The sequence below is a fragment of the Pelophylax lessonae genome (assembly GCF_965119305.1).
Source record: "Pelophylax lessonae genome assembly, chromosome: 7".
Taxonomy (NCBI): domain Eukaryota; kingdom Metazoa; phylum Chordata; class Amphibia; order Anura; family Ranidae; genus Pelophylax; species Pelophylax lessonae.
The window spans coordinates 55,831,545-55,857,098 of NC_138774.1; the positions used below are offsets into that span (position 1 = coordinate 55,831,545).

A 25,554-nucleotide genomic window follows, 5' to 3' on the forward strand; every position below is an offset into this window, starting at 1 on the left:
ATAGTGGCTGCCACCTGGTAAGGCAATCTAATGGGGATCTTTATTGAGCAGGGGTGCTGATAAAGAAGGGTCTCTGATTTAATGGGGGTCTCTAAGGGGGATGCTATTATAAGGGGACTCTGATCTAATGGGTGGTTTCTAAGGGGGGTGCTAATCTAATATTTGGTCTCTACAGGGGTTTCTAATATAAGAAGACTCTGATCTAATCTGGATCTGTAAGGGGGTGCTTATATAAGGTGACTCTGATATAATGGGGGGGGGGGTCTCTAAGGCTACATTCACACTGCCAATTAGAGCTAGTGTAAACAGTAGCTAGGAATAAGAGATTTCTGCTGTGGCTCTCAGCAGCTAGGTGCCCTGTTCACTATAAAAATGGGAGGCCGGCGGCCACAGCTATTCACAGCTCTCTGCACAGCCAGAGATTATCTGTATTGAGCACTGCTGGATGCACTTTGTCTGCATCCAACCAGCGATCCCCGCAGATAATCGCTGGCTGTGCGGACAGCGGGGAATAGCTGAAGCCACCAGTGACCTGTTATAGTGAACTGGGCTGGCGGCAGCAGACAGCTACTATTCCCACTGGCCCTAATCTCAGGTGTGAATGTACCCTTGGGAGGCAGGGCCGCTGATAGGGGGGGACCACCAGCCCTCTTGTAGGGGGCCCGAGCACACAGGGGGGCCCACACAGAGAGGGGGATTAGTGATGGACAACAAATACAGAAATCTTCCTCCAGCATCTGAATCTGATCTGTCCCTCTCCCTGCTATCAGCTTGTATCTGCTTAGAAAGAGACAGTCATCCCTCACTAATCCCCCTCCCTGTGTGGGCCCCCTCCCAGCACTGGCTCTAATGTTATCTCTGCTCAGGAGTTTATTTGTAACTTTGTTTCTCTCTCTCTGTCTCTCTGACCCCTGAGCTCCAACTGCTCAGCCTGTATATTTTTCTCATCTCATCTTCATTTTTATTTAACAGGTTTTTTTTTAGATTTTGCTGGAATTATGTGAGTTATGTTATATTTGTGTCCGCTAATAGTGATTTTGTTGTAATTTTAGCTAAATATATCTTTAATATTTTCTTGGGGGGGCCCTGCCAGGTGGTCTGTACGGGCCCCGCGATTTCTAACAGCAGCCCTGTTGGGAGGTGCTAATATAAGGAGACTCTAATCTAATGGGGGGTCTTTAAGTGTGGGTGCCTATATAAAGGAACCCAGATGTAATGGGGGGTTCTCTAAGGAGGGAGCAAAAACAATTTGACCATGAGTCGAAAAAGTGGTCCTGTTTGGCTTGAAGGAAAGGTGGCAACTCTACGTCTGAGCCATGTTCAGCCCTTGTGCTGGATGTAATACAACTCTAGATTTATGACACTGGATCTTCTGCATGGAAACAAGAAGACACATTTGTCTTGAATGCTAACACTGAGCCTTGGGTAATCCTCCACACGTAGGGAGGTTGACCTTGAGCCTTTAATAAACCACATTGCACATTAATGTTAACCTTGGGTTTTTAAGATGAATACACACTACACACATGGATGGTATCCTTATGTTTTTAGTCATTTTTCTCACATTTGTGGTTTAGCTTTGAGCCCTTTCAGCTGAGCCTCCAGAGATGTACTTTTCATGCCTAGAGGAAGTCAGAGCTTTTAGTAATAATCTCTCTATGGACTTTAAATATAGATTTTACTTTTTCAATGGGAAGTCACACCGAAGCTTCAGTTTATCAAATTATACTTGACAAAATACCTGCCAGGGCAGTATAAACCTGGCCGCACGCTACCTTTGCTGACTTGACAAATGGAAGAACTTCAAATTTTCATTTGCTGTTAACATTTGGTTTTAAAAACATAGAATCGTAGAAGAGAGACGGCAGAACAAAACCAAGTGGTCCATTGAGTCTGCCCTAATTATATACACTCACGACCACTTTATTAGGTACATGTTTTCAGTTGCTTGGTAACACAAAGTGCTAATCAGCCAATTACATGGCAGCAACTCAATGCATTTAGGCATCTAGATGTGGTGAAGACAACTTGCTGAAGTTCAAACTGAGCAATAGAATTAAGAAGAAACGGGGTTTTAGGTGACTCTGAAAGTAGCATGGTTGTTGGTGCCAGACAGGCTGGTCTGAGTATTTCAAAAACTGCTGATCTACTGGGATGGGACACACACAACCATCTCAAGGGTTTTCAGAGAGTGGTCCAAAAAAGAGAAAATATCCAGTGATCGGCAATTGTGCTGACGAAAATGCCTTGTTGATGTGAAAGGTCAGAGCTGAACGGGCAGACTGGTTTGAGATGATAGAAAGGCATCAGTAACTCAAATAACCACTCCTTACAACCAAGGTAATGGTTGCACAGTGGTGTAGTGGTTGGTACTTTCGCCTAGCAGCAAAAGGGTCGCTGGTTTGAATCCCAACCATGACACTACCTGCCTGGAGTTTGCATGTTCTCCCTGTGTCTGTGTGGGTTTCCTTCCATTCCCCAAAGACATGCTGGTAGGTAGGATCCTGTCTAAACTGGCCCTATTATGTGTATGTATAAATGTGAGTTAGGGACAAGAGAAGATGGAGAATAAGACAATAGAAGATTGGAAAAATGTTGCCTGGCCTGATGAGTCTTGATTACTGCGACATTCAGATGGTAGGGGTCAGAATTTGGTATAAACACTATGAAAGTATGGATCCATCCTGCCTCGTATCAACAGTTCAGAGTGATGGTGTGGGGATATTTTCTTGGCACACTTTGGGTCCATTAGTACCAATTGAGCATAGTTTAAACACCACAGCCTACCTGAGTATTGTTGCTGACCACGTCCATCACTTTATGACTACCCATCTTCTGATGGCTCCTTCCAGCAGGATAATGCACCATGTCTCAAAGCTCAAATCATCTCCCCGCTGGTTTCTTGAACATGACAATGAGGTCACTGTACTCCAATGTCCTCCACAGTCGCCACATCTCAATCCAATAGAGCACCTTTGGGATGTGGTGGAACTGGACATTCACATCATGGATGTTCAGTTGACACTCTCTCTCTTTCTTTTTCTTTTATTTCCCTTTTTCTGAATATAGATTTATGTTTGTCCCAAGCATGTGATTGACTCTGCTGGAAGTCATTTCCAAGCATCAACTATTCTTTAGGTAGAATAATACTTTCTAAGATTAGTTTTGAACTTTCCTTCTGCGAGTTTGATGTCATGTCCCTGTGTTCTTGATCCTGGCTTCTTTTGGAAGATTTTGGAACAAATAGACTTTCCCGAACGAAAACCACATTCACCATTAGAAATTCGTTCCTTTGAGAAGATGTTTCATTCTGCTCCTTCAAATGTTCTCATCATTGTGGTCCATAGCGTAGATTTTACCCGATTATCGATTGAAAAAGTCAAATATTCCTGAAATGAAATCTATTCCAGTCACCCATTTCCCACAATAGCGTAAGAGCCCCCTTTATAAAATTATCTAGTATATGGCCAGCTTTAGGGTGAAGATTCCACGTTCTGACTCCAAGGCTGAATAGTGGTTCTTCAGCAGTGACATCTGTTGCAGTAACGTTAAATCTGACACACTGTAATTGCTCCAGGAATACAGCCTTAGGAATCAGAAAATGGCAGCCTCCATCAGAGGATTCTCCAATAGGTATTTTGCTTCAAAATTAGTAATTTTAAGTTTCACCCAAAAAAAAATTCATCAATGTTATGAGGTTGACCATGAAATCTCCAGATGAGGTTATGTTTTGTTTTTGTTTTTTTGTGAATTTCTTTTTATTGTTTTCCACAGTGAGTTCATACAAAGATAAAGCATTACCAGCCTGACAACCAGGCGACCCAAATCAAACAAAACAAGAACAAGACATCAGCACTAGGCCACCAGTATAACTCAAGAGCTAATACAAAACATTTCCAACATATTGATATCTCTCAGTTAGGCCCCTTTCACACTTGTGCAACTTGTCAAGCAACTTTGGACTTCAGAGTTGCACAAAATGTTGTTCCCCATGTTTTCCAATGATACCCATTCATATGTGCGCAACTTAAAGTTTCAGCAACTTCATAATAGTTCATGCACTACTTTGGTCTGACTTTCATGCAACTTGAGGGCCATAGACTTCAATGTTAACCCTCAGAAGTTGCATGAAAGTCATACCTGAATGTTGTACAATGCAACTTGTGTGCAACAGTTGTCCATTAAAACTGGTCAAAGCCAAAGTTGTATCCAAGTTGCACCTGTGCAAAGTTGCGTCAAAGTTGCATTTCAAAGTGGCGCAACTTTGTAGTCGTACAAGTGTGAAAGGGGCCAAAATGTGTGCCAAAAGTCATAGTATTTTCTATTTGCCGGCTCCCATACCTCGTAAGACTCGATTCACACTAGCGCGACTTGTCAGGCGACTTGTCAGCCTGACAAGTCGTGCTCCCTCGCGGTCCATTGACTTCTACAGGACCCGTTCTAATAGTCGCTCCGACTTAGAAAAAGGGTCCTGAACTACTTCGGGGTGACCTCGGAGCGACTTGCATAGACTTCCATTATATGAAGTCCATGCAAGTCGCTCCGAAGTCGTGGTGCATGGGAATGCACAAGTCCCCCCGAAGTAGTACAGAGTCGTGCCGCCCCAGTGTGAACCGAGAGTAAATGAGGTTGTGTTTATTGTTTTACTTCATGGAATCAGTATCAGGACCCCCATTATAGTCATACACAACAACTAAAGTCTGTGAATAACAAAAAAAAAAACATGATGTGCAGTTAAAGTATAACTTAAAGCGGAGTTCCGGCTAAAAAAAAATTTTAAGCTAAAAATACCCCGGGACAGTAAGGGCTAGTGCATTTAAACAACGATAGCCTCTGAACTGTCCTGTTTCACTTACCTGTAAGAAGAAATACTTACCTTGAAAATGTCTTATCCAGCGCTGCCATCTCAGGTGTGGGCTGCTGAAGTCGGAGCGTGTCCTCTTTGTGTCCTCATCGGTGACATCGGAGTCCCAGAATGCACTGCTCGTCACTTCCGGGCAGGCGTGTCATCCCTGAACAGCTTCTGGGCATGCCCAGAAGCTGTTCAGCAGGGAATGACGTGCCTGCACCGTAAGTGATGAGTGACTCCGGTGCAGACACTTGACTCCTGGGATCGATGATCGCTTGCCTTTACTGTTCATCACTGTGCCACACTTAGGGATCCTTACTCTTTGAGCTTCAACTGCTGGTGAAGATCATTGCAAGGCCTTGCATTCTGAACATTGCTACTCTACTGCTCTTGAAGGAGACACATCACTAATACCTATATTACCTCATCTCTCATTAGGATCAAGGGTATTATAGGCCTGCCTGGTGTTCCTCATTAATAGTAGTGATATCTACGGCATTCAATAGCTCTTTTCTTTGAGGACTCTATTCATTCAGAGTCTGTTATTGTGTACATTGATATCATTTGACTGTTATTTCTGATAGTTATATAATTGTCCTGAGAACTATTTCAACTTAGTATTGGCAGTTTATCCAGGACTCAGCTGACCATTACCTTTTGAGTTAAAGTAAAATTCAGAGAGCTAAAGTAATTTACATTGTGTCACTGTGCTGCTTCTCCTCCCTCCAGCTCTTAGGCAGCTGAGAACAGAGGGAATGTGACCACTTATAAAAAAGAAAAGGGGGGGGGGGAAGGGTATGTATAATGTTTTGCCTTTCATTTCTATTTTGAAGCTTTGATTGTTTTACGATCACTTTAAAGTAGAGCTGAGCTTAAAAAAAGTAAATGGAAGGTTTACCTTGGTATGGAAACATCTAGAAGTGATAATTGAGTCTATGCAGGAAATTACCAAAAATGACCCTTTGTCATGAATCCATCTTGAAAAAAGCAGAGCACTTCCAAGGTATATGAGTGTGCCTCCGCCCTCTTATGCCCGCAGCCTCATAGCTGTTTATCTGCAGTGTGAGATCTAAGGCACTATTGCCTCTGACTGTTAAGCCTAGTACACACTATAAGTTTTTTCCTGGGTTGAATGAGTTTCTTTTTCCTGGGTTGAACAAAAAAAACTCTCAGCTCTGCTTGGAGCTGCTGTACTAATGATCGGACATTAGTCCAGTGATCTCCCCAGGTAAGCCGTTGTGATCTGACAGGGGGATGCCTCCCCCCCCAGAACACTCCGATCAGCGATCTCTGCCATTGGCTGAGAGCGCTGATCGGGAGTCGGTTGGCTGCTGCTTTCTCAGCATGCTTGTCCGACAGAAGCCGGCTGAACGGATGGCTTCTGTCAGACCGGCTGCCATACACACGGGACGAATGTCGGATTATTATTTTTATTGAACTTGCCCATTGTACAGGGCTTTAGTCTCAGGAGATTTGGAGAGAGATTTGGTGACGTCACTATTGTGCTGCTCACTGTTCTCCTTGATGGAGACTGGCATCCAGAAGCCATGCCCTGCCTACACAAAGATGGCCACCTCGATATAAAGACAGAGTGCAAAATAAGGCATGGTAACTCAGTAATGGGTGGAAGATCAGCTGCAAGTAGACTACAGGCCATACTGGTGACTACACCACAGATCATATTACTAGATACTTATCCTTGGCCTCTGCCTGTCTTTTTTGAGCACAGCTTCCAGAAGTCAGTTCCTCTTTAAGTTTTCTCCCGGGAGACCTGATGGGCAACATTGCTAGGCCAGGATAATACTTTTAGAGAGAAAATGCAGGTTGCTGTGGCAAGTGAAAAAACTGTTTGATCTCTTTTTTGAGAAGTCAGATCATTAGCAGATCTTGTCTGTCTGCATTCTTGCTGTCTTTGCTTGCCCATGGGGCATCCCATGAACTGCTGAGAAAGATCAATGAAATCAGGCAGGTTGTAGGAGATGGATTGCCTTTCTAAAAAGCAGATTTTACTTGGCTAGATATTATGCATTGTATTCCCAAAGCTTGTTTTTTTCTTTCTAGATGTTAATGAATGTGAGACTCTACAAGGTGTGTGCGGGACGGCTCTATGTGAAAACGTTGAAGGTTCCTTCCTTTGCATCTGTCCAACTAGTGATGAAGAGTTTGATCCAATGTTTGGAAAATGCATACGAACGACCAGTGCTGGTAAGAGTCCTACATGGGCATGTATACTCAAAACATAGGCTTTTGTTGATGAGATAATATTTGATTGTATCAAAAAGACATCCTATTACTATCAATGGTATTCATAATTACTTTTTCCACTTTAGCACGACCTGCCTTTCCAAGCCATTCTGGAGCTTCCCGTGTGGACTTTGTACCAACCTCAGGCTTAAAGGAATGTTACTTCAACCTAGAGGACCCCAATGTGTGTGAGAATGTGCTCTCCAGAAATGTCAGCCAGGCTGAATGTTGCTGCACTGTTGGCAAAGGCTGGGGTCAGGGCTGCCAAATTCAAAGATGCCCCAGCATGGAATCAGGTAGGCAGTACATCTGTGACAACAACACTCATAAACAGCTACATTGTTATTCTTATTCTCCTAAAACAGGTTTTCTCAACCCTTTAACCCCAGAGGAACCCCTAAACTCATTTTTAGGTTTCGGGGAACCCTTACAAAAACCAATTCATTGGGGATCAGTGGAAAAAAATCCTCTTACCATGGTGGTCAGTAAGAAGAATGCAACTCTTACAGTGCTGGTCAGAGTGACACCCTTGAAGCCTAGGTTTTGTCAAAAGGTTTTTCTTTTAAAAAAATCAGCATAAGGGGCATTACTTACAATCAAGGAGATATGTCCCTTGTGCTGCTGACTAAGGTTTTCATTGAAATCTTCAGTCCTCTGATCCCCCTCCCCCAGCACCCATAGTCATAATTGTCTGGAGCTGCAGAGGTTAACACGAGCTGAAGGACCTGTCATATGGTCTTGTCAAGAGTGCCGACTATATCTGCCCTTTCTACCCCTCTCCTCCATTCGTAGAAGATGTACTTTAGCTTCCCTGAATGAAACTTGATCTGTGAATGGAGGTGATGATTCATCTGCCTGTCCACCATTCATAGAGTGCTTTCCATTTATGGAAGCTATAGTACAGTTTCTGTGAACGTAGGAGGTGGGCAGAATGAGAGGCATAGTCAGCACTCTTGACGAGTGCATATGAAAAGTCCCTCGGCTCATATTAACCCCTGCAGCACCAGAAGATTGTGGCTTCAAGGAGGAGGGGATCAGAGGACTGAGGATTTCAACTAAAACGTCAGCCAGCAGCAGAAGGGACACTTCTCACTGACAGTAAGTAATGTGCTGTCTTTTTTTTCCTTTTACTAGAACACTACAACATTTAATGGGACTATGATGGGCATAATCAACTATATGTATAAAATTACAGTTGAATACCTCAGTTTGACTAACCCCCTATCTCAGCTTTCAAATAGATCCCCTATGGCAGGATCCCAAAGAACCTAAGACTAAGACCTGTTTATAGCATACTTTTAACCCCCTTTTCAAAGGCCCCCACACCCTGCCCAATACTAGTCTTTCTTACAGGCCCCATCTTGCTCTAAAGGCCAACAGAGGGAGCCCCCTAACAACCCATACCAACTCCCCCTACGGACATTGGACATACAGAGACCCTTCTACATACATTGTTTTAACTTCCGTCAGGTTTTTCAAACACCTCCCAAGGAAGATTCCATCTTTATACCAACACATCCTAACCCCTCTTTTATAAATTAATTTAAATCGTCCTGGTATACCTAGTGAAACTCTACCTTAATTGTACAAATAATTGGCCTTCGGAAGGAAACTGGTACCTTAGACCTCCAACTTTCTTCTGCTTTGTAATTATTATTATTATAGTATGTCCCATAGGCCTCCAGTTATTCTTACATTCCTAACAGTTTCATTTCATGTCAAAGGACAACACATGTTTTAATAACCTTATGTAGCACCCTACAGGTAGGTGCTAGGTAAATGTATAGTGGGCCTTGTCTGCCTAACAGCAGGGCCATGATTTCTTTTTGGTAGGGTGTCATGGCTTCCAGGTGTGTCTGCTGAGGGGGGAGTCTCCCCACTGGCTCTGTGAGAGGCTTCTCATAGGGCAGTGGAGGAAACCCAATCAGGGATACATTCAGGCTTGTAACTACCCCAGAAGGCAGATTCTGCCGCAAAGGATTCTGGGAGTGGGTAAAAGTTTGAGGAAGGGCATGACTCATTGTCTTTGGCGGAAAGCAGAGTCCCAGGAGGGAGAGGACATCTGTCTCTCCTCCTGTCAGAGGAAGCGGATGTCTCAGGTGCTGCCTGAGAATCCAGAGAGTGCCAAGTTGAGCTGAGGGGGATCCGGTGTGCCAAGAACCAGCGGAGAGCGAGAGGGGTCCAGTCCCAGGAAAGCCTACACAGGTCGTGAGTACTGAGGATTGCCCCTAGGGGTCTGCCTAGAGTCAGTGGGGACCACTCTGGAGAAGGTTCTAGGATCCAGGAGTCAGCTAGCTGTAAAGGGGGTACCTAGTCAGAGGACCCTGAAGTGATTGAGGGGGTACTTAGGTTGAGGACTCTGAAGTTGTAAAGGGGGCGCCTGCAGTTTGGGCCCTGAAGAGTTAGTGCACAGTGTGAGTGCATCAGTTGAGAGTTGCAGCCATACAGGAATACACAGCAAGCTACCTCAAGCCAGGGCAAGGCTGGAGAGAGTAGTCAGTGACTTTGCAGTGCAAGCAGTGTCAGATGTTCAATGTTCCACAGTCCTGCATCTTCTGGACTTAAGTCGGAGTTCCAGCACAGCTTTCAGACATACAGTGTGTTCAAAGCGTCAGTAAGCGTTGGCTAGTGTCGACTGGCGTCAAGATAGCGCTAACGGGCATTTTTGTTATAAAAGTCCCAGAATTGTACATAGTCGAGCCATTCCCTTCTCCCATCCCCTAAGCCCCCGTTCACACTAAGGTGACCTGTGAGGCAACCTGGTCGCCTCACAGGTCGCCGTAGGTCGCCTTCCATAGGGAAGCTGCGGACCCGTTCTAATAGGAGCGACACATGTCGCTCCGACTTATCTCTACATATATCTCTCAATTTCTGTATCATGCTATGTCTGCTTGTCACTTTAACTTTCAATAAAGTTTTCATGGAAAAAATAAAAAGAAAAAATTACTATAAGCTTTATTAGTACATGTTAAAAGTAATGACTATACAAAAATGAAAACAGGTAATGCGGGTACAACACAATTGATGTTGATACATGAGATAGGATAACCATACTGTATACTTCTGTCAACCAGTAGATTGTGGGGACAGAAATTACCCTTGGGTAGTTTCTGTCCCCACAATTTACTGGTTGACAGAAGTATATGGTTATCCTATCTCATGTATCAACATTAATTGTGTTGTAACCACATTACCGGTTTTAATTTTTGTATGATTATTTTTAACATGTACCAATAAAGCTTATTGTAATTTTACACATATAGTTGTTTATGCCCTCCAAAGTCCTATTAACCACTTGCCGACCGCCGCAAGTACATATACTGCGGCGGTCAGCCACTCACAGGCAAAGTGACATACCGGTACGTCACTAGCCTGTGAGGCTCTGGGGAGCGAGCGCGCGCCGCCGGAGGCGCACTCCCGCTCCCGCGCGGTCACGGACCCCCCCCCCGCGTGTGTGAGCGGTGGACCCGATGTCCGCCGCTCACTCACGATCGCCCGTGACAGTGGGAGAAAGGCAGGCGGCTGATGTAAACATCAGCCGCCTGTCATTCTCCCCTGTGTAGGAACAGTGATCATACGGTTCTACTATGTAGGACCGTTGATCATTGTTCCTACACCTCAAGCCACAGCCAATCACAGTTAGAATCACGCCCCTAGGGACACACACCACCCCTCCCTCTCAAAAAAAAGTTAACCCCTTCACTACCAGTGTCATTTTACAGTAACAGTACATATGTATGGCACTGATTACTGTAGTACCATTATATTTTCTTCTTGTTTATAGGCCTCAACCTCCTCCTCCACAATTTTCCTGATTACTGTAGTAATGTCACTGGTAACCCCAAAAGTGTCAAAAATGTCAGTCAAGGGTCCGATCTGTCCGCCGCAATGTCGCAGTCCCGCAAAGAAAATTGCAGATCGCCGCCATTACGCGTTACAAAAAAACAACAAAAATGACAAAAATCTTTCCCTTTGTTAGTAAACGCGATAACTTTTGCGCAAACCAATTAAAATACGCTTTTTGCGATTTTTTTTTTTTTTTTACCAAACATATGTAGCATAAAACGAATTGGCCGAAAATGTTAAAAAATTTTGATTTTTACATTTTTTTTTTTTGGGAACTTCATATAAAAAAATGTGAAAAATATTGTTATTTTTGCAAAATTGACGCTCTTTTTTTGTTTATAGCGCATGATCAAAAAAATCGCACAGGTGATCAAATACCACCAAAAGAAAGCTCTGTTTGTGGGGAAAAAAAAGGACATAAATTTGTTTAGGTACAGCGTCGCATGACCGTGCAATTGTCCATTAAAGTCACGCAGTGCAGAATCGCAAAATACCCCCTGGTCAGGAAGGGGGTAAAATCTTCCGGGGCTTAAGTGGTTAAGAGGTTGTAGTGTTCTAGTATTTTCCATTGGGATGTGGGCACCAAATCCCTCCTTTAACAACAATGTTTTTTACTTGTAAAGGAGCTTTAACTTCTTCACTTCGACCATCTCCTTTAAGAGTTCGAAAAAGCCGAGAGGCGGAGGCAGGCATTTGTTATTGGTTGTCAGTGGTCACATGATCGGAAAGCTCCCGATTGCTAGTATGCATCGGGAGCTTTCTGGTACCTGCTGGCCGCCATGCTGGGAGTGCGCAGGGAGCATGCTCTCAGCCCCGTAAAAAAATTTTAAAATAAGGGCGCATGTATGCGGCTGCTAAGCGTCAAAGAGATCATTGGTGTCATGTTGCCGGCTTTGCTAAGTGGCTTTGACCCTGGATCTATGTAGGCACCTTCAGATGGGAGGTCAATCAGCCACAGAACACCTAGCAACCTCTGGAGGAACCCTGGCAGAGATTGACTTATCTAAAATATTGCAGACTCTTGAAGTTTGATGTTTAAATAAAGGTTGGTGCTTTTAAACATACAGTCTTATGTTTCCAGCAGTGGTTGTCCATCCTTCCTTAGCCTATATTAAGATTTCAATAACGGTGAATCCCAATATAACAAAAAAAGAAAAAAAAAAAAGTGAAAATATAGCTTCAACAGCCAAGAAGCATCTTTTGGATATGGAGTACCATCGGAACCTTTCATTATGGCTTAGTTTAGGACACTTGATATACCCCTGGCATCCACATTAGTCCTATAGTGGTGTGCGCACTGTTTCCTATGATTGCAGTGTCCTGGATGTAGTTGTTTTTATGATACCCTGTTTATAATTTAATTCTGAAATTTAGTTGTCCCCACTAGCTATTTGTATGATTTAGAAAGAATTTTTACACAAATATGCACATTTTTTAGCTGAATACCGAAGACTGTGTCCAGAGGGAGTGGGCTTTTTTGCATCAGGACAAGAATACAGAGGTAGGTCTGATTCTTCTTCATGTTTAATTATCTAGTGCACTGTGTACAATTGTGTTGTTTCCTGAATTTACAACATACATACAGTATGCTGAGGATCTAGTCCAATCATGTGCAAGAAAAAATACTATATTTACATTTACTTTGCACATTATTGGGCATTTAACATGCTCTACTCCTTTGGAAAATCAACCCCACAGTACCTGAAATACATTTTTTCCCAGATAATACACTTAAAGGTTTAGGTCACCTTTAATAATATTTTTGTAAAAATCCAATGAACTACAGCTTTACGTATGCCCGGCGGCATGGCTACGGGGATGCGGCCTGCGCCTGGGTGACACCTGCCAGAGGGGTGACACCAGGGATGGTCACAAATTGATAATTTGGTGACAGGGGAGTGAAGTGGAAGGTGGAGGCAGCCGTGGCTGTAGCCTCCAATCCCGGAAGTAGTTCAATTGGCAGAGCAGGTCCCGGGCTGTGATTGTGCCTTGGCAGCCTCCCTACACACAGGGAAGGTAAGAGTCCAGTGTATTTTTTTTTTTATGGGGGGGGGGGGATGGAATAGTGTCCTTGTGTAGTATAGGGGGATAGGAGAGACCCCTCTCTCTCACTCCCTCCCTCTCTTATCCCTCCCTCTCTTATCCCTCCCTCTCTTATCCCCCCTCTTTCCCCCCTCTTTCTTTCTCTCTTAACCCCCCTCTCTCTCACCCCCACCTCTCTCGCCCCTCTATCTCAACCCCCCTCTCCCTCCCACCTCTTCCCCCCTCCCCCCCCCCTTTATCTCTCTCCCTTCTTCCATTTTAGTCCTTTACCATCTCCCCATCTCTATCTCCTTCCTATTCCAATCTTTTCTCCTAGCTGGGGGAGCACTGTGGCAGGCTAGCGGGGGGGAGGGGGTGACACCATGTTTTACTGCACCAGATGACACCAACCCTAGTGACTCCACTGCGTATGCACTAAAATGCTGTCCACTAAAATACTGTTTTTAAAAGTGCCCCTTACTTTTGAAGCTACTTCTACTATGGGTTTCCCTCTCTGTCCTGCCTAGATAGGGGCATTTAGGACAGACCAACCATTGGATGCATGACCCCAGCACCTCATAAATGATAACTCGGCTTGCCCAACCACACATGCACAGTCCACTTCCTCTGTCTTTCTCTCTCTCCCTTGCAGAGCACTGAGCTCATCCACTGCAAGAGACTGCACATATTTGGTTAGGCACGCTGACATATCATAGCCCAGTGTTAATTTATGAGGTGACAGGGCTCCTCATCCAACAGTCAGACATCCTGCCATTTAGGCAGGACAGAGAAGTCCTTGGTAGAAGCAGCTTCAGACATATGGATCAATGTACATTGCAGGGATTTTAACAAATTTTGCAGCAGATTCCTACCTTTTGTTGCTCCTAAGACATACCTGTTTCTTTCACCAGACTGATTCTGAATGGGAGGTTCTGGTTCATTATAATCACCTGGTGCTTTCTTATTGTTCTAATAGAGGTCTGTATCGCCAAGGTATTTAACTTCTGGAGAGCATCTCACCAAAACAGAAGTTCTTATTGCAGGGGGTGCCTAAAATGTGACTTGTATCTTAGTGCAGACTTCTGGTGAAATCAGTGAGCCAAATACACATCATGAAATTATTTTTGTGGGGTTGTGCCATTAAAAGTGAACTAACTTTTTTGATCTTGACTGTTAGGTATCATAGCACACAATTTATACTTGTATTTCTGTCTCAGATGTTGATGAATGCAAGCTATTTAGTTCAGAAATATGTAAAGGAGGTGTCTGTCTCAACAAGTCTCCACTGTTTGCCTGCTACTGCCCTAATGGATATTACTATGATGGTCATCGCATGGAGTGTGTTGGTGAGTTTCATTAGTGTGTTCTTGTTATCAATGCAGAATATGATGAGTACAGTGGTGATAATGACCTCCCCATCCCCGAAATATAATGCACCCTGCCTTTTGCACTCCCTAACTTCCATTTACTTCCCCATCCTCACTTGAAGGTGATCTCCCCATCCCCAAAGTATAATGCAACCCATCCTGTGCCCTCCTTCACTCCCATTTACTTCCCCAGCCTCACATGCAGGTGATTTCCCCATCCCCAAAGTATAATGCAACCCGTCCTGTGCACTCCATCACTCCCGTTTACTTTCACATCCCCACTTGCAGGTCACCTCCCCATCCCCACAGTATAATGCACCTTGCCCTGTGCACTCCCTCACTCCCATTTACGTCCCCATCCCCACTTGCAGGTCCCCTCCCCATCCCCACAGTATAATGCACCTTGCCCCATACACTCCCTCACTCCCATTTACGGCCCCCTCCCCATCCCCAAAGTATAATGCACCTTGCCCTGTGCACTCCCTCACTCCCATTTACGTCCCCATCCCCACTTGCAGGTCCCCTCCCCATCCCCACAGTATAATGCACCTTGCCCTGTGCACTCCCTCACTCCCATTTACGTCCCCATCCCCACTTGCAGGTCCCCTCCCCATCCCCACAGTATAATGCACCTTGCCCTGTGCACTCCCTCACTCCCATTTACGTCCCCATCCCCACTTGCAGGTCCCCCCCCCCATCCCCAAAGTATAATGCACCCTGGCATTACAGCCATAATGTACCCCACTTGCAGTTTGGAATTACAGCCAATAGAGTACCAGCCCCTAACTTTGTAATTTATGTGTCCCTGGTCTATTAGGACCCTAAAAAGCTCCTAGATAAAAATTTGTACAGGTCCAGCCAATTGTGGGACACAAAGTTAGGAGTGGGGCACATGTATAATCACAAGCCTATACTGGTATACAGATCAGCTATGCCTGTAATGTTGAGTAAACTAATGGAGTCTTCTTCTGGTAACATAGCACCATACCAATGTATAAAGCAAGTCTGCTAAAGCTGGTAATACAGCTCTCTAATTTCAGCAGATTGCTGCTGGCTTGCCAAGCTTTGAGCAGTGTATGCCCCTGCTGCCAATACAATGGTTGACAAAAGTTTATTGGTTACTGGACTTTTGTCGAAGGAGCCTATTGGAGAATTACTGGCCGAACAACTTCTCCATACAATCAGACGCAGGCACTGTTTGTGTATTCTGACAGCTGGCAGGTGTCAGAATAACAATCTGGTAATCTGGGAACTCCATTGGTTTTTTTTTAATGCAGCAGAAGTATTTCTATGCAAGCTCACTGCAGGCCCTTTGCTGCCTTTCACGATTAGAAAGATTGATGTTAAAAAGTTTAATTATGAAGAACTAAGACCTCACATGTGAGGCCCTTTGTGAAATCTGGCCACTTTGAAATTTCGATAAAAGTAAATTTGGTGGAATTTGTGACCTGAACATAGCGTCAGTGTTTGCTGGATAGTACTAGAAGTTTAATGTTTCATAGACATGTCCTTTAAAATACTAGTACCCGATATAAGAATATTAAGTGGTGCTAAAAGGCAATTTTTCATTCAATAGATAATGATGAATGCCAGGAGGAGGAGGCCTGTGAAGGAGGCATCTGTGTGAACACAGTGGGATCTTATTTCTGTACCTGTACCCCTCCACTGGTGCTCGATTCTTCCCAGAGGAGATGTGTCACCAATACCAGCCAAGCCATAGGTAAGGACTGAGCACCTATTCAGCAGGTTTTTACAGATTTTAAATCTCCTGTATACAACCTGTATCAGAATAGTTCTGTTCTCTTTTCAGATAACAATATAGCATTGTGCTGGCAAGCAGTCGGTGCTGATTTGGTGTGTAAGCGCCCCCTACTGGACAGACAGACTACATACACTGAATGCTGCTGTCTATATGGGGAAGCCTGGGGGATGAGCTGCGCGCTGTGCCCAGCAAGGGACTCAGGTAAGGATGACAAAACCAGAAGGTACTAGAAGCAATTCATGCAAATATCTGAAAAAAATAAATAAAATAAAAATGTGTCTATCCAGCTGTACTCCAGAACTATAACTATTTTATTCTTCCTAACCTACATGATTTAATAACATCACTATGTAATGTTATTGTGACAATAAAACTCTTGGTTTTAAATAGTGAAAATATTTTTCCCATTGAATTGCTTAATTAAAGCAAACCTAAACTAGCAAATCCTGTAAAAATGTATTTAATGCATACAAAATTCAGATGTCAAGTTTTTGATAAATGATGAAAAGTTAAAACATGGTTTCTCCGAGATACAAATTGTAAGATATCTGCACTGGAGTTAACTTCTCACATCTGTAAACCTCCCAGTACAATTATAAAGGGGTCCCAATCCGTCTGTTGGATTACTTATTAACCACTTTACCACCGGAGGATTTTGCTGTCTTACGTCCAGGCCACTTTTTGCGATTCGGCACTGTGCGACTTTAACTGACAATTGCGCGGTCATGCAACGTCGTACCCAAGCGAAATTTCCGTCCTTTTTTTTTACTTATTGCGCTATAAACAAAAAAAGAGCGACAATTTTGAAAAAATAACAATATTTTCAAAATTTTTATATGAAATTCCCCCCAAAAAAATGTAAAAATCAAAATTTTTTATCATTTTAGGCCAATTTATTTTCTGCTACATATTTTTGGTAAAAAAAAAATCGCAATAAGCGTATTTTGATTGGTTTGCGCAAAAGTTATTGCGTTTACTAACTAAGGGAAAGATTTCTGTCATTTTTGGTGTTTTTTTTTTAACGAGTAATGGCGGCGATCTGCGATTTTTTTTTTGCGGGACTGCGACATTGCGACGGACAGATCGGACCCTTAACTGACAATTTGACACTTTTGGGGGTATCAGTGACATTACTACAGTAATCAGTGCTATACATATGCACTGTTACTGTAAAAATGACACTGGCAGGGAAGGGGTTAATTTTTATTGGTGATCAAGGGGTTAATGTATGCCTGGTGCTTACTGACGTGTGTGGGGGGGAGGTGACTGAGTGGCATAGGGACAGATCGCAGGTTCAGCCATGCTGAATCCTGCAATCTGTCCCTGCCTGTCACTTAGGAGATATCCATACTCGATTCCCCAACGATCGGGGAAGAGCGGCGGTGATCACCGCCGCTCCTCCCTTGGCCCGACTCCCGCTGTGACTGAATGCAGCGGGAGCGAGTAGGTCTACGTCGTCAGACGTTATCGAGCCACTTTCCCGCAGTAGAGGCACAGTGAGCAGCGGTAAAGTGGTTAATATATATTATTTAGAAAGAGACAAAAGCATTCGGTACACCCAAAAATACAAGTGCTGCAAAATGAGAAGTGAGACTCTAAATGTGGGGCCACAGCAGTTGGATCTCACTGGTTACATCTGTAATAGATAAAAAAAGAGATTGGGGATCGGGTTGCTTAGAGATTGGGATGCCACTTATAACTGAAATATCACTTTAAAGTGGACAAACCACTTATCAAATAATAACACATGACCCTTTTGCAACAAAGCATGTATCGGAGGTTGGGGGGGGTTCTTTGCAAATTAACTATGCTTGCACATCCTATCCAAATCTGTTACCATCCACTCCCTAGAGTTAAAATGTGTGCTATGCTTTATGCATACTTGGGTGATGTGCCCTTTGCCATCTTCCAGAAGATAATTATCAGTTCTTGAGCAACTAAAGCCTACTATTAAAGGACCACCATCACGAAAATATTGTTTTCTGATGGCCGTATGTAAATAATAGTTATGAAAGTGTTCCGTGTTTGAATTCCTTTTTGAGATACTGTTAAATCAGTGTTTCTTAAACAGAATGCCTTTTGGGTTCCCTGGGGAGCATCCAGGTTGCGCAATGTGCTGCTATGCTGCAGGTGGGTCGGTTGCCAGCACCATAACAAGCATTCTGGCTCTATGGCAGGGAGTAAGGTGTCATCTGTTGTTATGGTGTCAGCGGGTGGTCCATCTGCATTGTGGTAGCAAATGGCGCTGATTTAGGGCAGGCAACATGCAGGGCCACCCCCAGCATTCAGGAGCAGACCGAAGACCCCTCCTCCAGACCTACTCCACCTCCTCCTCTGCATCACTTTTGAAGCCCAAAAAGAAGGCTTTTTCAATGTGAAGAGGAGACTGTGGTATTGGGAGGCTGTGTGATGGAGGAGCTCTGTAGTTGGAGGACTTTGATATAAAAGGACTCTGTGGTGGGGGTACTCTGTGGTGATGGAGAGACCTAATGTATGCCTTTACCAATTTACAATGTTTTTTACACTTTAGCGGGGGTGCCTCAAGATTTTGCATCCCGTTAGGGCTCTTTCACACTGTCCGCCTCCGTAGGCGGATCCGTGCTGCTCAGCGGGGATCGATCCGCGATCCCCGCTGAGCCGGCAGATGACAGCTCCGTCTCCGCTTGCAGTGCGGAGAGGGAGGTGTCACAGCCCCCGCTGCTCTCTATGGGGAATCGGATGAGAGCGGACTGCCTGTCCGCTCTCATCCGATCCCATCAGATCCGATCCCCAGGACGGATGGAAAATAGAGTTTCGGATGCGGATGGCATCGGACATGTCACCGCTGACATCCGCTGCTCCATAGGGCTGAATGGGGCATCCAATCAGATCAGCCTAAAAAACTGACAGGCGGATCTGATCGGACCGCCCGTGTGAAAGAGCCCTCAAAGGATGCTGCAACTAAAAACACATTGAAAAATTATTTTTATATATATGTTTTTCTTCACCTTTACATTGGAACCAGACGATCCAGCAAATGTTACAGTAGCATTGGCTTTGAAAAACTATAACACTGCCAGAGGTACTTGCAATGCTCACATTTTATTCAAATGGTTAACATCTTGATTCAAACAAAAACTCTTGCTCAAACCCCCCACGCAGTTTTATAGTTTACCAACCCCTTTCCCTGTCACTTTTGCTGGACATGGCATATTCAGGAATGGCATGTACTGAATACTATCATTACACATGTTACCCAATACATTTATCAAAATACATTTTAGATATACAGTAGTTATCTACTAAGTTTTGGCTGACTCATAGATCAAAACACCAATCACTAATTATACAACACTGTTTGCTAAGGGAAGGGTAGAAGACGTTATTTGATGCTGCAATAAAGAATTGGGGCTATATTGTTGGAGGATACAACAAAGAACCCCTCTAGAACGGGACTTTTAAGGGCAATAATAAACAAAAAATATATGAAAATTCAAATGAGTATAGAGAAAGTACAAAGAGAAAAAAAGGGGGAAAAATTCTCAAAACAATCCAAAGTTTATTTCCTGAAACATAAAAATACATATAACCAGAGAACAAACTCTGGAGTAATTAAAACAATTCCATGTGGTTGACCATTGACATACACAACACCTGACAGTGGAGAAGACAATATACAAAGACATAGGCAGCTGAGACCCAACGCCTTTCGAAAATAATGAGGTCAAATTCTTCCTCAGGGGTCTATATGAGCATAGGTATGTATAAATGTTTCCAATCCCAGATGATGACCACACTCTGCTGAGTAGAGGTAGCTCAGCAGAGTGTGGTCATGGACTGATGAGCTGTGTTTAACCAGGTCCCATATTGAGCAGTAGACCCGAGTGGCTTCCCCTCTGGACATTTCCTCTGTTAATTACCTTTAAAAACTAAACCCATTCCTACTATCTACCGAGTACACTACCATTTACAGACGGGTGGAGGTCTCTCATTTATGCCCCTCGTGGACGCTGGGGGGGTTTGGTTCCTGGTCTGCGGCCCACTCTGGCACTGACCTTTTTCAGCCTTGCACAAAACATCTTGGGCTTGATTCTTCTAATTATGCAGTTTACTCTACACATCTGAGCATCTGGGTTTGGAAACATTTATACATACCTATGATCATATAGACCCCCGAGGAAGAATTTGACCTCATTATTTTCGAAACGCGTCGTGTCTCAGCTGCATATGTCTTTGTATATTGTCTTTTCCACTGTCAGGTGTTGTGGATGTCAATAGTCAACCGCATGGAATTGTTTTAATTACTCCCGAGTTTGTTCTCTGGTTATATGTATTTTTATATGTTTTTTAAGGAAATAAACTTTGGATTGTTTTGAGAATTTTTTCCCCCTTTTTTCCTCTTTGTACTTTCTCTATACTCATTTGAATTTTCATATATTTTTTGTTTATTATTGCCCTTAAATGTCCCGTTCTAGAGGGGTTCTTTGTTGTATTCAGCGATTTTTGGGATGTGGGCACGTTAATCTCTAATTGGCCTTGGTTGAAGGCAATTATTGTTGGAGGATTTCCAGGCAAAAGTTAGGCCACCAGAACCTAAAATGTACCACATTATAAGTCACCGATATGCAGAAGCAGTATACCAATTTGAAGAATGTGTAATGGCATTGGCAGTTAAAGGATGAATGTCAATGTTTGAAGTGCCCTACAAATAGTGCATCTAATTTAGATTGATTAATTTATTTTTTTCATCTCTTTGTTCTTGTCAGATGATTTTGAGGCCTTATGCAACCTTCTGAGATCTCCAGGATATGGTAGTCCTGGATCTTCTCCAGTAGACCCTTATGAATATGGGTCAGAATACGGAGCAGGCTATGGTGTCCCATATGGAGCTGACTCATTCCCCAATCCCCCTCCTAGAGTGGTAAGACCAGGATATGAAGCTTACCCAGCACCTCCTGGAGTAGGATTTGGCCAACGTCCCCCACTATCTTATGGTCCTCGGGATCCAGTGTACAGCCTTCCTCCTTACGAGTCTCCAGACTTTGAGTCTGATATTTCCTATCCAGACTCTGGTATAGATGAACTAAGACCACCGTTCCGAAGACCAGAAAGTCCATATGACCCACGTCTGCAACCGTCTCCACCACGCTCCAGGCCCAGGAGTCCTACCACTTCTAGGGTAGGATTGGAAGATGGGCGCAGGCCTCAGCCATGGCGACCTGGAGGACGTGACTTAGACAGCTGGAGAGCAGGCCTGAGAGAGGCATATGATGGTAAGTGGTACCTTGATGAGCCTTTAAATTTACAAGATTACAAGAAAGATTGCAATCAAGTCCAGCAACTTTTTTCTCTCCCCTAGACCGTTATGAACAGTTTGAAGGACTACAAGCTGAGGAGTGTGGAATCCTCAATGGCTGTGAAAATGGCCGTTGTATCCGAGTTCCTGAGGGCTACACCTGTGACTGTTACGATGGGTACAGGCTGGACATGACAAGAATGGCCTGCACTGGTAAGATACACCAGCAGACTTGGTGCAGATGTTCTATGTGTGTGATAAACAAATTTAGGGGGGTTTGGAAGATGGGATAATAGAATAGAACCTTTCATTCAAGCCTTTTCTCAGACTTTCCCAAATTTCACTCCATCAATTCTCATATTTTGATAAAGTGATACCCACTTCACCAAGCCCTGCCTTTGCAAATTCCCAAAATTTCCACCCCATTATTGCTCATATTTTGGTAAAGCAATGGCTTACCCCCATAGGGGGCCAATAAAGCCTAACAGTCCTGCCAAAGTAATGAAGGGAAATAATGAAGTATACTGTAGAAGCTATTTGTAGTATGAATGCTGTGTTGTAGGGACATGATTTCAGGTTGGCATCCATTGTACATGAAAGGCAGCTACAGTCTAGTTTGGGTGATTCCAGCAGCCAGGTTTCCCTGTACATGTAAGGGGACCCTGTATTTAGAAAGGGCCTTTGGCAATCAATAAAAAAAAAAAAAAAATAGTAAAGCCCTTGTCAGACTGATCACCACTCCTTTGACAAAATATCTACCCCCCCCCCCCCCACACACACACACACACACACACACACACTTTAGTCAACTTTGCTATTTTCTTTTTTCTTCTAGTTTAGTGGTCTCCAAACTTTAGCCTTTTGCTAGCCTTTGTCCATCCCTGGGCCACTATTCCTTCCTCTAATATGGGTGAGGAAACAGTAGGGGCATAATTGCTGCCATTGATGCCAAAAACAGGACACTCTTCCTTCCACCAATACCAATAATGAGTAATTTTTCTACTCCCCCTGACCACCAAGCCTGAAACATTATTTATGCCCACTGATGCTGGGACATTTTCTACTCCCACTGACCACAGTCTGGCTCCCCTAAATTCTAAAGGACAGCAGGCCCGGACTGGCCTTAGGGCAGACCGGGCATTTGCCCGGTTGGCCACAGCCATCAGCTTCATGGCCTTTTGATGATCAGGCCGCACAGCCTACCACTTATCTACCGCTGTCCGGCCATACCTGTGTCTCCTCCGGCATAAATACAGACAATGGCTGCAGGGCTGAGCTATGTATCTCTCTCACACACAGCTCAGCCCCAGAGCCGGCGCTGATAGGGACGCGAGAGGGGAGAGAGAGCTCGTCGTCTCCTCCTCCTCCCACCCCTCTCCTTCTGGGTCTGCCCCGCCCACACTCCCCGAGGATGTGTGGACAGGAAGTTTAAACCCAGAAGAGAAAAGCTGCAGACAGCCTGTATCAGAGACTCCATCCTGGGATGAGTAAGCTCACCCTCTCCCCTGCCTCTTTGTATATAAAACAAATTTAAGGAGGGCTCTGTGGACTCTGATGCAAAGGGGGGGGGTTTGGTGAGCCAAGACCCCCTTACATCAGAGTTCCCCTTTACACCAGAATCCACAGCATTCCCCCTTAAATCAGGGTTCCCAGAACACCCGTTACATGAGAGTCATCTTTACATTAGAGTCCACAGAGCTCCCCCCTTACAGTGTAAGTGTAAAATCTGCAGACTCTAAGGGGGGCTCTGTGAAGGCTCTGATGAAAGGGGGGGCTCTGTGCGGACTCTGATGTAAGGGGGGCTTTGTGCGGACTCTAAAGTAAGGGGGGCTGTGTGCGGACTCTGATGTAATGAGGGCTCTGTGCGGACTCTGATGTAAGGGGGGGGGGCTTTGTGCAGATTCTAAAGTAAAGGGGGCTTTGTGCAGACTCTGATGTAAGGGGACTTTAAGGGGGGGCTTTGTGCAGACTCTGATGTAAAGGGGGCTGTGCAGACTCTCATGTAAGGGGGGCTGTGCGGACTCTGATGTGGGGGGGCTGTGCTGACTCTGCTCTAAGGGGGCTCTGTGCGGACTCTGATGTATTGGGGCTCTGTGCAGACTTTAAATTAAGGGGGTATCTCTTCGGATTCTGATATAAGGGCACTCTATGCAGACTCTGATGTTAGGGGGGCTGTGCGGACTCTGATATAAGGAGGGCTCTGTGCAGACTCTGATGTAAGGGGGGCTCTGTGTGGACTCTGATGTAAGGGGGACTGTGCAGACTTTGATGTAAGGGAGCAGATGTGGGAGGAGCTGGAGATCTACACAGTAAGCAGAGATTAAAAGGGGGCATGATTGCTAGGCTCACTGTAATCATTACAGCTTCCTTTTATAGTGCAGTCCCCTTTTATATGACAGTGTCCCCTGTACGTTACAGTGTGGGGGACCAACTCTGAATACCCTGTCACAAGCCGCCCCCGCAATTCCCCCCCCGGGTTCCTGGAAAAATTGACTGCCTAGTCTAAAATGCCCGGGCCTATTTTTTGTCCCAGTCCGGGCCTGAAGGACAGTACACTGGCCCTTTGTTTAGAAAGTTTGGAGACCCTTGCTCTAGCTCAATGCCCCCTTTTCACATGAATCAGCTGAACTAGCCCCCTTTTCATATTTACTGGCATACTTAATCTGTACACAAAGCGGTTTCCATTTAAACAATTGAGTTGATAAAATGATGGTGATATGGGCTTCACATGTATTGAATCTGTCTAATATTAATATTCTCTGTCTTGCTCCAGATATAAATGAATGCGATGAAGCTGAGGATCTTTCTCTACTGTGCCTGAACGGGCAGTGCCGTAACACCGATGGCTCATATGAGTGTATCTGTCCTCGCGGATTTGTCCTGTCCAGACAGAACTACTGTGTCCCCTCTCAGGAATAAATCAGTCCACTCCTAGGAGAACCAAAGACTTCCTGCAGGGGGCTATCTTAGGTCCAAATCATTGTGGGGACCAGGGGATTGCATGGAAAAAGCAGAGGAAGATATTTATTTGTCTGTATATATTGCCAGGTGACTATTGGTCTCTTTAGTGCAGTCAATGGTGGGCAACCCCTGAAAGTTTTTCTTTTTTTAAATCTTAATCTATATACTATTTTACTTGTAACATGTGGGGCCTTGTCCTCCTATGTGTTGCCCACTGATGTTTATTTTCTGTCTTGAGGACATTGCAAATTAGAAAAATGTTTGTATTTTACAGTCACTAGCAAGCTTATATAATGTTCTGTAAATGCAAGAGTCAAACTGACTTTTTTTAATAAAACAGTGTAGGGAACAAAGCACATGTAGTTTAAAAAAAAAATGTTTTATAGCTATTCGTCCTGTAAATCTTCATGTACATTCATTCTGTGCAAATGGGAGGAAAAAATTTAATGTCATTCGGCTATTTTCTCTCCAGATCAAATGTGTGAATCAAGGAAATACCACATTATGCCCACAAGTCAGAGCCGACGATAATATAAATAAAGCCTCGTACACACGCACCGATTGTTGGCCGACCGATCGGCCGTCTTTTGTCCAGTGTTGTTGTGTTGGTTGAAATGTGCTCTAGGCTGCACACAAATTTTGTCGGCCAACAACAACCAACTGCAGAAGTGATGTCATGTGATGGTTTACTTTCCGTGTGTTTTTTCTTCTCTGAGCATGCCCAGTCTTGCTCATCTGATTTTTGTCTGCCGAAATCTGTACTGACTGATGAACAATCGGCCGTTCTGGTGACGGCCAACAAAAATTTTATAGCATGCACACCAGATTTTGTTCGGCCGAAAAGTCGCAGTCGGTTGTCGGAAGCATCATACTAACAAGCCGACAATCGGCCAATCGGAAGTTGGCCGAAAATTTACGGCCAACAATCGGTGCGTGTGTACGAGGCTTAAGTATTTATTTGTTATAATCATCAGCCCCATCTAGGGGCCATAATGTGGTATTTTTTATTCACACTTTCAACCTTGAGAGGAAAAAATAAAATCAACATTATATTTTGCCACTATTCACATAGAATAAATGTACAAGCAATTTCACAGAACAAATAGCTGGCTATTTTTTTTTTTTATAAATTTACCCCTAAGTATGAAATGCAGTGCCTTTATCAACCAATCAGAATCCACTTTGTAAAGACTGATCTCAGAAAATTGAAATCTGAGTGGTTGATTTA

The 25,554-nt window shown here is 44.1% G+C and overlaps 1 protein-coding gene across 2 annotated transcripts in view; it reads left to right on the forward strand.

The window, feature by feature from the left end:
- LTBP4 (latent transforming growth factor beta binding protein 4) overlaps window positions 1–24,654 on the forward strand; it is a 355,162-nt gene extending 330,508 nt beyond the window's left edge. For both annotated transcript variants that reach the window (XM_082262863.1, XM_082262864.1), the window contains 9 exons: window positions 6,911–7,054; window positions 7,180–7,389; window positions 12,378–12,440; window positions 14,179–14,307; window positions 15,905–16,048; window positions 16,139–16,291; window positions 20,836–21,342; window positions 21,429–21,578; window positions 24,139–24,654. In XM_082262863.1, coding sequence (XP_082118989.1) covers window positions 6,911–7,054; window positions 7,180–7,389; window positions 12,378–12,440; window positions 14,179–14,307; window positions 15,905–16,048; window positions 16,139–16,291; window positions 20,836–21,342; window positions 21,429–21,578; window positions 24,139–24,284 — 1,646 coding nt within the window. In that variant the 3' untranslated portion in view covers window positions 24,285–24,654. The remainder of the gene's footprint in view (window positions 1–6,910; window positions 7,055–7,179; window positions 7,390–12,377; window positions 12,441–14,178; window positions 14,308–15,904; window positions 16,049–16,138; window positions 16,292–20,835; window positions 21,343–21,428; window positions 21,579–24,138) is intronic.
- The last annotated feature ends 900 nt before the right edge of the window (window positions 24,655–25,554 follow it).